At 43.1% G+C, this 12,548-nt stretch overlaps 1 protein-coding gene across 10 annotated transcripts in view; it reads right to left on the bottom strand.

Annotated features, from left to right (window-relative positions):
* ralgps2 (Ral GEF with PH domain and SH3 binding motif 2) overlaps positions 1-12,548 on the bottom strand; it is a 556,829-nt gene that overhangs the window by 288,742 nt on the left and 255,539 nt on the right. For all 10 annotated transcript variants that reach the window (XM_068037890.1, XM_068037888.1, XM_068037884.1 and 7 more), the window contains one exon: positions 8,384-8,467. In XM_068037890.1, coding sequence (XP_067893991.1) covers positions 8,384-8,467 — 84 coding nt within the window. The remainder of the gene's footprint in view (positions 1-8,383; positions 8,468-12,548) is intronic.

Genomic DNA, 12,548 nt, shown 5'->3' with positions numbered 1-12,548 from the left:
CTTTTTTAATATATCTGTGGCAACTAAGGGAAAATTAAAGAGTTTTCCAAATGAGAGCTGAAATCACAATTTAGGGATTGGAAATGTATAATCAAATAGCATCACAACAGGGTACAACTTAAAACAACTGCAACAAAATCAGTTCTTGATATGTCTGCTGAATTTATCTTTGAATTTAGCACTGAAGGACTATGAAAGATTGAGCTGTACAGCTAGTGATAGATCTTTCATTAATACATGTTTTGTTTGAGCAACTTATGGTTAACATTCAATTTCAGCTTCTGTGTCCAAGAAATTACCACATCTGGAAGACTTCTATGCAAAGGACAGACAATGTGTGAAGCTCACAGTTATTATTCCATGTGGTCTTTTTGGATTGTTACGTTGCAGCTGCAGCAGCTCTTAAGTGTTCTACCGAGTTCCCTGAAACATCAGCAACATTTGTAGTGCTGCTGCTGTGATAATTTTGTGAAGGACTGATTTGGACACATCTTGGCAGTTCAAACGTTGGCAGAGAGAAACCTAATCTCATGTCCTCTTAAAATAATAAATTTTATGTGAAACCAGAGGCACATGGCTTAAGATTAATTATAAAAGGTCAAGTTTGCTAGTCATAAGCTAATAAACTCATAATTTGCTTGGCAACAAATTCAATTTTACACTCAAGTAATCAGCTTTCGGATATTACTTAGATGCAACGAATTTCCATTGCTTGCAGAATTATACTTTGTAGTGGTAACGTGCAGATCCCCTGTGACATTGCTCATGGTGAGTCAGAGAGTTACAGTTTTAAAACAATGAGGATGTTTATGCTATATGGAGGGTAACATCAGGGACACTGATTAACTGTCAAATTCCATTTTTATTAAATGGAATTCTGGGATTTTATGGTGCTTTGGGTACTGAATTATGTAAAAACTGCATAGTGATATTTATTTATGTTTTCCTTTGCACTTTTTTTTTTATAATCCTTTAACATTTATAAAGCTGAGAAAACAAAGCAAGATGATATGCAAAAATGCACCAAGTGGTAGTAGATATTGCATTTAGCACTGTTGTTGAAGGGGAATGATGTTCATGTAATTTTTAAAATTGTGTTTAGAACCTTATTTTGAATGTTGAAAATTTACTGAGGAAAAAATAGCTGACCAAAAACTTTCATATGGAAACTGTTGACAAAACATTGAAGATTTGTTGAATAAAAGCCATCTGATGACCAAATTGTGTAATCGCAGAGTGCATTGTTAATGCAGTGATATCCATTATAACAGTAGGTATAGGAACTTACAGTGAAAGAAAATGTGGATGATCCATACAAAAGATTTTGGAATTTTAAGTGCAAATAATATTTCTGTAAGACTTTGCATTAGTTTTAGTATCATTCAAGAAGGCCCCACCCACAAAATTGGCCATGCCCCGAGGATGAATGAAATCACCAATGGGAGTTTCTGCTAATGCACTTGTCTGCATTCCTTCAAGGATGTTCTAACAATTAAGCTTGTTCATGTGGCACAAGCGCACTAACAGGCACATTTTAATAGCTTTTTGATAACTTTTTAAATTTACTAAGAAACTGACTACTCTACCACATTATAACTAGCAAATGGTTCTGTATATTTAAAAGTCATTATCGGTAATTTAAAATTGGATTACTCATAGGTGGTGGTATGACACTATTTAAAAATGCTTTTTTGTAAAACTCATTTCAGCTGTATTAATCTACTGCACCAAGTTGCCACTTATATATATATATGTTGCCACATATAGCAAGGAATAATTTTTTTATGTTTTTTCTATTTTGGAATTATATTTTAAAACACTGTCCAATTGTGTTGGTTCACATGGCAGATTTTACATCCAGTGATATGCAGCGCCTGAGATGGCTTGGCCATGTGAGCCGCATGGAAGATGGCAGGATCCCCAAGGACACATTGTATAGCGAGCTCATCACTGGTACCAGACCCACCGGCCGTCCATGTCTCCGCTTTAAAGACGTCTGCAAACGCGACATGAAGTCCTGTGACATTGATCACAAGTCGTGGGTGTCAGTTGCCAGCGATCGCCAGAGCTGGCGGGCAACCACAAAGGCGGGGCTAAAGTGTGGCGAGTCGAAGAGACTTAGCAGTTGGCAGGAAAAAAGACAGAAGCGCAAGGAGAGAGCCAACTGTGTAACAGCCCCAACAACCAATCTTATCTACAGCACCTGTGGAAGAGTCTGTCACTCTAAAATTGGCCTTTATAGCCACTCCAGGCGCTGCTTCACAAACCACTGACCACCTCCAGGTGCTTACCCATTGTCTCTCGAGACAAGGAGGGCAAAGACAAGAAGACAAAGATATGCAAATGAGTTTGAGCAGAAACCCAAGAAAAAGAAATTCTCAAAACAAATGCAATTTGCATCCGGATCGCCGACTGCACCCAAAGCGGAATCTCTACGTGAAGGTAACTTGGAAGGTGAGTTCATGGAACACATTGGAGATAGTTTTCTACAATATGGCTATGGTCCAACTAGGAAACAGGCTACTTTAAATATAATATTGCGCAATGACACTGGGTTAATCAGTGACCTTATAAGGATCGTCTGTGGAGGAGTAATCACAATATGGTGGAATTTCATATTAAGTTTTAGAGTGATGTGGGTAAGTCAGGAATGATGGTCTTAAAATTAAACAAAGCCAATCATAAAGGTATGAGGAGAGAGTTGGTTAAAGTAGATTGGGAAATTATATTAAAAGATATGATGGTAGATAAGCAATGAGAACTTAAAGAAATTAATCATAATTTTCAATGAATATACAGTCCCTTGAGGAATGAAAACGCTACTGAAAAAGTGGGATTGCCAAGGCTAACGAGAGAAGTTAGGGCTACTATTAGATTCTAAAAAAGCCTACAATGTTGCCAAAAAGATTAGTAAGCCTGAGCATTGGGAGGGTTTTAGAAATCAGTAAAGGATACCCATGAAATTGATAAGGAGGGAGAAAATAGGTGACAGTAAACTTGAAAGAAATATAAAAATGAATTAGAAAATGTTCTGATGAAAGGTTACAGACCTGAAATGTTAATTCTGTTTCTCTCTCTACAGTTGCTGCCAGACTTGTTGAGTATTTCCAGCTTTAGCTGTTTTTACGAACTGCTTTGCCTGTGCTGGGGCAAGGGAGCAGTACCACAGGACATGCGCGATGCCAATATCATCACCCTCTATATGAACAAGGGTGACCGCGGTGACTGCAACAACTACCGTGGATTCTCCCTGCTCAGCATAGTGGGGAAAGTCTTCGCTCGAGTTGCTTTAAACAGGCTCCAGAAACTGGCTGAGCATGTCTACCCTGAGGCACAGTGTGGCTTTCGAGCAGAGAGATTCACCATTGACATGCTGTTCTCCCTTCGCCAGCTACAGGAGAAATGCCGCGAACAACAGATGCCCCTCTACGTTGCTTTCATTGATCTCACCAAAGCCTTTGACCTCGTCAGCAGACGTGGTCTCTTCAGACTACTAGCAAAGATCGGATGTCCACCAAAGCTACTAGGTATCATCACCTCATTCCATGACAATATTGGGAGGCACAATTCAGCATAGCGGCGCCTCATCAGACCCCTTTCCTATCCTGAGTGGCGTGAAACAGGGCTGTGTTCTTGCACCGACACTGTTTGGGATCTTCTTCTCCCTGCTGCTCTCACATGCTACAAGGTTAGGTTGAAGAAGCTGTGGGTTGTGCTCCTTGGATCAAAGTGGGTTGAGAGGAGATCTGTACAAGATTATGACAGGTTTAGATAAGGTAACAAATAAAAGCTGTAGGACACCAATTTCTGGTTTTGGTCAAGAGATGCAGGGGGATGTGAGGAAGAACTTTTTTAAAGCAGCGATCTTTAATGGCCTGGAACTCTCTGCCTACGAGCGTGGTAGAAGCGCAGACAATGGATGATTTCAAAAGGACTGTGGATGGGCACTTGAGGGAAATAAACTTGGAGGGCTACAGAGATAGAGCAGGGGAATGGAACTGATTGGATTGCTCTACAGAGAGCAGGCACTGACTCGATGGGCTGAGTGGCCTCCTTCTGTGAAGTAATGACTCTATTCGCCTTAGAGGGGGTGCAACAAAGGTTCACTAGATTGATTAGGATGAGGGGGCTATCCTATGACGAGAGATTGCATTAAATGGGCCAACATTCTCTGGCGTTTAGAGGAATGATAGGTGATCTCACTGAAACATATAAAATTCTTCGAGGGCTTGAAAGGGGAGACGCTGAGAGGCTGTCTCCCCTTGTTGGAAAATCTTGACCGAGGGGTCATAGTCTCAGGATAAGGTGTTGGCCATTTTGGACTGTGTTGAGGAGAAATTTCTTCATTCAGTGGGTTGTGAGTCTTTGGATCTTGGAATCGCTGAGTATATTCAAGACTGAGATCAATAGATTATTGGGCACCCAGGAATAAAGGGATATGGAGATAGTGCAGGAAAGTGGAGTTAATGTAGAAGTTCAGCCATGACCTTATTGAAAGGCAGAACAGGCTCAATGGGCTGTATGGTCTACTCATGCTCATACTTCTTTCATTTTCAATCACATTATCCGAGACACAAGCTGGATGGTTTGATCCAAAAGTGCTGCTGTTCATCAAACTTTCTAAGTAACAAATTCTTTAAAAAGTACATTAACCCCCAGTGAACTTTTTTTGTATCTGTTCATGGGATCTGGGTGTCGCTTTCTAGGTCAGCATTTAATCCCTAATTTCCCTTGAGAAGGTGGTGGTGATCCAAGGAGAACGACCCCCAGCTTCTTCAACCTAACCTTGTAGCTAAAATTTCTCATCACTGCGACCGTTCTGGTAAATCTCCCCTGCACCCTCTCAAGTACCCTCACATCTTTCCTAAAGTGTGGTAACCAGAACTAGATGCAAGATTCTTGAACTGCTGCAGTCCTTGGGGTGTAGGTACACCAACAGTGCTGTTAGGACGGGAGTTCCAGGATTTTGACCCAGTGACTGTGAAGGAACGGCAATATAGTTCTAAGGCAGGATGGTGTGTGGCTTGGAGGGGAACTTGCAGGTGTTGATGTTCCCATGCACCTGCTGCCCTTGTCCTTTGAGGTGGTAGAAGTCGGTTTGGAAGGTGTTATCGAAGGAGCCTTGGTGAGTTGCTGCAGTGCATCTTGTAGATGGTAGTACACACTGTTGCCACCGTGGTGAAGGGAGTGAATGTTGAAGCTGGTGAATGGGGTGCCAATGAAGCGGGCTGCGTTGTCCTGGATCGTCAGAGTCATGGAGTTATACAGCACAGAAACAGGCCCATCGGCACATCGTGTCCGTGCTGGCCATCAAGCACCTATCTATTCTAATCCCATTGTCCAGCACTTGGCCAATAGCCTTGTATGCTATGGCATTTCAAGTGCTCATCTACATACTACTTAAATGTTGTGAGGGTGCCTGCCTCTACCACCTTTTCAGGCAGTGTGTTCCAGATTCCAACCACCCTCTGGGTGAAAAACTGTTCCCTCAAATCCCATCTAAACCTCCTGCTCCTTACCTTAAATCCTTGCTCCCTGGTTATTGACACCTCCGCCGAGGGAAAAAGTTTCTTGCTATCTACCCTATCTATGCCCCTCATAATTTCGTCTACCTCTATCAGCTCCCCCCTCAGCCTTCTCTGCTCTAAGGAAAACAACCATAGCCTATCCAGTTTCTCTTCATAACTAAAATTCACCATCCCAGGCAACATCTTGGTGAATCTCCTCTGCACCCTCTCCAGTGCAATCACATCCTTCCTATAGTGTGGCGACCAGAACTGTATACAGTACTCCAGTTGTGGCCTAACCAGAATTTTATACAGCTCCATCATAACCTCCCTGCTCTTATATTCTATGCCTCGGCTAATAAAGGCAAGTATCACATTTGCCTTCCTAACCACCTTATCTACCTGTGCTGCTGCCTTCAGTGATCTATGGACAAGTACACCAAGGTCCATCTAACCCTCTGTACTTCCTAGGGACCTATCAGTCCTCCAAAAATGCATCACCTCACACTTCTCAGGATTAAATTCCATTTGCCACTCCTCTGCTCATCTTACCAGCCAATATATATCGTCCTGTAATCGAAGGCTTTCCTCCTCACTATTTACTACACAAGCAATTTTAGTGTCATCTGCGAACTTACTGATCATACCTCCTATATTCATGTCTAAATCACTAATGTACACTACAAACAGCAAGGGTCCCAGCACCGATCCCTGCAGTACACCACTGGTCACAGGCTTCCAATCGCAAAAATAACCCTCGACCATCACCCTCTGCCTCCTGCCACTAAGCCAACTTTGGATCCAATTTGCCAAATTGCCCGGGATCCCATTCACTCTTACCTTCTTGACCAATGTCCCATGCAGGACCTTATCAAAAGCCTTACTGAAGTCCATGTAGACTACATCAACTGCTTTACTCTCATCTACACACCTAGCCACCTCCTCTAAAAATTCAATCAAATTTGTTAGACATGATTTCCCCCTGACAAAACCATGCTGACTATCCTTGATTAATTCCTGCCTCTCCAAGTGGGGATTAATCCTGTCCCTCAGAATTTTTTCAAATAGTTTCCCGACCACTTATGTTAGACTCACTGGCCTGTAATTACCTGGTTTATCCCTACCACCCTTCTTGAATAATTCGCTGTCCTCCAGTCCTCTGGCACCTCTCCTGTGGCAAGAGAGGATTTGAAAATTTGTGTCAGAGCCCCTGCAATCTCCTCCCTTGCCTCATAAAGCAGCCTGGGATACATCACATCTGGGCCTGGGGATTTATCCACTTTTAAGCCCATTAAAACTGCTAATACCTCCTCCATTTCAATGCTAATTTGTTTAAGTATATCACAAGCCCCCTCCCTGATCTCTACACCTGTATTGTCTTTCTCCATAGTGAACACAGATGAAAAGTAATCATTTAAAACCTCACCTACGTCATCTGGTTCCACATACAGATTGCCACTTTGGTCCCTAATGGGCCCTACTCTTTCCCTGGTTATCCTCTTGCCCTTAATAAACTTGTAAAACGCCTTGGGATTTTCCTTTCTCATGCCAGTGTTTTTTCATGCCTCCTCTTCGCTCTCCAAATTACTTTTTTAAGGACCCCACTACACTTTCTATACTCCTCTAGGGCATCCGCTGTGTTCAGCCCCAGAATCTGCCATATGCCTCCTTTTTTTTCTTTATCTAATCCTTTGTATCCCTTGACATCCAGAGTTCCCTGGACTTGTTGGTCCGACCCTTCACCTCTACGGGAACACGTTGACCCTGAACTCTCACTAATTCCTTTTTGAAGGACTCCCACTGGTCTGATGTAGACTTTCCTACAAGTAGCTGCTCCCAGTCCACTTTGGGCAAATCCTGTTTTATCATATTGAAATCGGCCTTCCCCCAATTCAGTACCTTTATTTCCCGTCCATCTTTGTCCTTTTCCATAACTATCCTCTTGAGTGTTGTTGGAGCTGCACCCATCCAGGCAAGTGGAGAGTATTCCATCACACCCCTGACTTGTGCCTTGCAGAAGGTGGACAGGCAGTGGGGAGACAGGAGGTGAGTCATCTGCGACAGAATTCCTAGCCTCTGACCTGCTCTTATAGCCACTGATTACATTTTTCTAGTTTTTTTCTCCTCCAAGAATTGTGCCATATCAGTATCGAAATATAACTGACCCACTGGTATATACTGGTCTGTCGATATATAATTTTTTATCTTTCAGAAGGGATGGGTTGTGATGTGCATTCTAAGTGTACTCCGGTGATCAATATACCATGATTTGGGGGTAACTGTTAAACCTGGACAAGCTAGTGCGCGGACACACACATAGACGCACGCACGCACGCACACACACACACAAAGGATGTTCAACGGCATCAGGTTCAAGTGCATAAGAAACTTGGTCTGCTACTGCACACTGTTTATCAGGAACACAATCGAAAAATATTGGGAAAAGCCAAACTGTAACATCTTAATATCATTGTTCTTCATATTTATAATGCAGAAGATTAACCATGAGCCAGTTAACCTACTATTTTTCCATTCAACTTTTCAGAACAATGGATCAGATGTGCTTTAATGATTTAAAAGAAGCAAAATACCACACGATCAGTGGAATGTGTGTCTCACATACTGCACTTTTGTATCATCAATATGTGCAACTGATTGGTGTATTTGGGGGTGGGGAGGGTGGTGGTGGGGAAGAATAGGAATTTGGGCCTCAAAGAGACCAACTAATTTTGACCGTAAATTTTTACAGATCACAGAGCCCCATCTTACCATTTTTTAATCTCAATTAATTTTTTAAAAGCAGATTATCAAATGTAATCTACTTTACAAGCACTTCTCCCTTCAAAGCTATTAACCAAGTCCCGACTGATACTCACATGATTAAACCTCCTTGTGAAGGCTACAACATTTGGTGACGAACTGTGCTTTTCCTTTTTGTTCCAGCCGCAACTTGACAGCTCCTGGAAGACAAATTTGTTGGACTTTTTAAAAAAAATTAAATCAGTGTAAACCACTCCTTCCCAATTTTGAATACAGCTTTTACTCACCACATTCAAAATCTCAACATGTTCTTCATTGTTGTCATAAAATTAATGAAAACTTGCAGAAGGTTTACAGTAATTAAACTGTACCAAGTAATATTTGGCCCATTAAGCCTGCTGTGCGCACTGTTAACTATTGCTCAATTTCCAAAGTTGAAAAATATGCATTCATATAGGCTCACATCACAAAGTTGTACATAACAATTACTTTGCAAAGTAGTCATGTTTATATTGTCAAATGCATCGGCTGCATTTCAAACAGAAAGGTCCTCTTTAATAGCAGTAGGTCCTTGATCATGTCACCAACTTCAAGCTGCGTGCTCCAGATCTCCCCATAACTGCTTGTTCAAATCCCACAAGTCTGTTTTCCATACTGCCCACAGCACCAAGATTGTTTTGATCAAACTCAACAGTATCTTCTGATTGAGACTAGGACACTTTATTTCTCCTTAAACTCTCTGTAGTCTGCCACCTTCCACCACTGCCATTCCTGTGATCCAGCCCTGTTGGACATCGTTCTACTTTGACTCATCCTAATGCAAGTAGTGCATCTCCAACAGTGGCTTGTCTTCCAGTTCCCACATACCTGGTGCTTCTTTCAGCTGATGCAAATTGTACCCAACCTCTGGCCTGAGTTGAAATTCAAACTCCATATTCATTCCACTCCAGCTTACTTCCACCTTAACATAGAAACATAGAAAAAAGGAGGAGTAGGCCATTCGGCCCTACGAGCCTGCTCCGCCATTTATTATGATCATGGCTGATCATCCAACTCAGTAGCCTGTTCGCGCTTTCGCCCCATACCCTTTGATCCCTTTAGACCCAATCTAACTCCTTCTTGAAAACATACAATGTTTTGGCCTCAACTGCTTTCTGTGGTAGCGAATTCCACAGGCTCACCACTCTCTGGGTAAAGAAATATCTCATCTCAGTCCTGAGAGGTTTACCCCGTATCCTTAGACTACGACTCCTGGTTCTGGACTCTCCCACCATCGGGAACATCCTTCCTGCATCTACCCTGTCAAGTCCTGTTAGAATTTTATAGTTTCTATGAGATCCCCGCTCACTCTCCTGAACTCCAGCGAATATAATCCTAACCAACTCAATCTCTCCTCATCCGTCAGTTTCGCCATCCCAGGAATCAGTCTGGTAAACCTTCGCTGCACTTCCTCTACAGCAAGAACATCCTTCCTCAGATAAGGAGACGAAAACTGCACACAATATTCCAGGTGTGGCCTCACCAAGGCCCTGGATAATTGCAGCAAGATATCTCTGCTCCTGTACTCGAATCCTCTTGCTATGAAGGCCAACATACCATTTGCCTTTTTTACCGCCTGTTGCACCTGCATGCTTACCTTCAGTGACTGGTGTACAAGAACACTCAGGTCTTGTAAATAGTCCAACTCGGGAAGGGGCCATACTGGACCTGGTGTTGGGGAATGAGCCCGGCCAGGTTGTTGAAGTTTCAGTAGGGGACTACTTTGGGAATAGTGATCACAATTCCGTAAGCTTTAAAATACTCATGGACAAAGACGAGAGTGGTCCTAAAGGAAGAGTGCTAAATTGGGGGAAGGCCAACTATACCAAAATTCGGCAGGAGCTGGGAAATGTAGATTGGGAGCAGCTGTTTGAAGGTAAATCCACATGTGATATGTGGGAGGCTTTTAAAGAGAGGTTGATTAGCGTTCAGGAGAGACATGTTCCTGTGAAAATGAGGGATAGAAATGGCAAGATTAGGGAACCATGGATGACAGGTGAAATTGTGAAACTAGCTAAGAGGAAAAAGGAAGCATACATAAGGTGTAGGCAGCTGATGAAAGACGAAGCTTTGAAAGAATATCGGGATTGTAGGACCAATCTGAAACGAGGAATTAAGAGGGCTAAAAGGGGTCATGAAATATCTTTAGCAAACAGGGTTAAGGAAAATCCCAAAGCCTTTTATTCATATATAAGGAGAAAGAGGGTAACTAGAGAAAGGATTGGCCCACTAACGGACAAAGGAGGAATGTTACGCTTGGACTCAGAGAAAATGGGTGAGATTCTAAACGAGTACTTTGCATCGGTATTCACCGAGGAGAGGGACATGACGGATGTTGAGGTTAGGAACAGATGTTTGATTACTCTAGGTCAAGTCGGCATAAGGAGGGAGGAAGTGTTGGGTATTCTAAAGGGCATTAAGGTGGACAAGTCCCCAGGTCCGGATGGGATCTATCCCAGGTTACTGAGGGAAGCGAGAGAGGAAATAGCTGGGGCCTTAACAGATATCTTTGCAGCATCCTTAAACACGGGTGAGGTCCCGGAGGACTGGAGAATTGCTAATGTTGTCCCCTTGTTTAAGAAGGGTAGCAGAGATAATCCAGGTAATTATAGACCGGTGAGCCTGACGTCAGTGGTAGGGAAGCTGCTGGAGAAGATACTGAGGGATAGGATCTATTCCCATTTGGAAGAAAATGGGCTCATCAGTGATAGGCAACATGGTTTTGTGCAGGGAAGGTCATGTCTTACCAACTTAATAGAATTCTTTGAGGAAGTGACAAAGTTGATTGATGAGGGAAGGGCTGTCGATGTCATATACATGGACTTCAGTAAGGCGTTTGATAAGGTTCCCCATGGCAGGCTGATGGAGAAAGTGAAGGCGCTTGGGGTCCAAGGTGTACTAGCTAGATGGATAAAGAACTGGCTGGGCAACAGGAGACAGAGAGTAGCAGTAGAGGGGAGTTTCTCAAAATGGAGACGTGTGACCAGTGGTGTTCCACAGGGATCCGTGCTGGGACCACTGTTGTTTGTGATATACATTAATGATTTGGAGGAAAGAATAGGTGGACTGATTAGCAAGTTTGCAGACGACACTAAGATTGGTGGAGTAGCAGATAGTGAAGGGGACTGTCAGACAATACAGCAGAATATAGATATATTAGAGAGTTGGGCAGAGAAATGGCAGATGGAGTTCAATCAGGGCAAATGCGAGGTGATGCATTTTGGAAGATCCAATTCAAGAGTGAACTATACAGTAAATGGAAAAGTCCTGGGGAAAATTGATGTCCAGAGAGATTTGGGTGTTCAGGTCCACTGTTCCCTGAAGGTGGCAACGCAGGTAAATAGAGTGGTCAAGAAGGCATACGGCATGCTTTCCTTCATCGGACGGGGCATTGAGTACAAGAGTTGGCAGGTCATGTTACAGTTGTATAGGACTTTGGTTCGGCCACATTTGGAATACTGCGTACAGTTCTGGTCGCCACATTATCAAAAGGATGTGGATGCTTTGGAGAGGGTGCAGAGGAGGTTCACCAGGATGTTGCCTGGTATGGAGGGCGCTAGCTATGAAGAGAGGTTGAGTAGATTAGGATTATTTTCATTAGAAAGACGGAGGTTGAGGGGGGACCTGATTGAGGTGTACAAAATCATGAGAGGTATAGACAGGGTGGACAGCAAGAGGCTTTTTCCCAGAGTGGGGGTTTCAATTACGAGAGGACACGAGTTCAAAGTGAAAGGGGAAATGTTTAGGGGGGATATGCGTGGAAAGTTCTTTACGCAGAGGGTGGTGGGCACCTGGAACGCGTTGCCAGCGGAGGTGGTAGATGCGGGCACGATGGAGTCTTTTAAGATGTATCTAGACAGATACATGAATGGGCAGGAAGAAAAGAGATACAGAACCTTAGAAAATAGGCGACATGTTTAGAGAGAGGATCTGGATCGGCGCAGGCTTGGAGGGCCGAAGGGCCTGTTCCTGTGCTGTAATTATCTTTGTTCTTTGTTCTCTTTGTTCTTGTTGCATATTCCCCTCTCTCAGTTTATAGCCGTTCAGATAATCATCTGCCTTCCTGTTTTTGCTACCAAAGTGGATAACCTCACATTTATCCACATTATTCTGCATCTGCCATGCATTAGCCCACTCACTCAACTTGTCCAAATCACCCTGAAGCCTCTCTGTATCCTCCTCACAACACACCCTCCCACCCAGTTTTGAGTCATTTGCAAATTTGGAGACATTACATTTAGT

The sequence above is a fragment of the Heterodontus francisci genome, chromosome 8 (genome assembly GCF_036365525.1).
Source record: "Heterodontus francisci isolate sHetFra1 chromosome 8, sHetFra1.hap1, whole genome shotgun sequence".
NCBI classification, from domain to species: domain Eukaryota; kingdom Metazoa; phylum Chordata; class Chondrichthyes; order Heterodontiformes; family Heterodontidae; genus Heterodontus; species Heterodontus francisci.
This window is presented reverse-complemented; position numbering and strand designations above follow the sequence as displayed.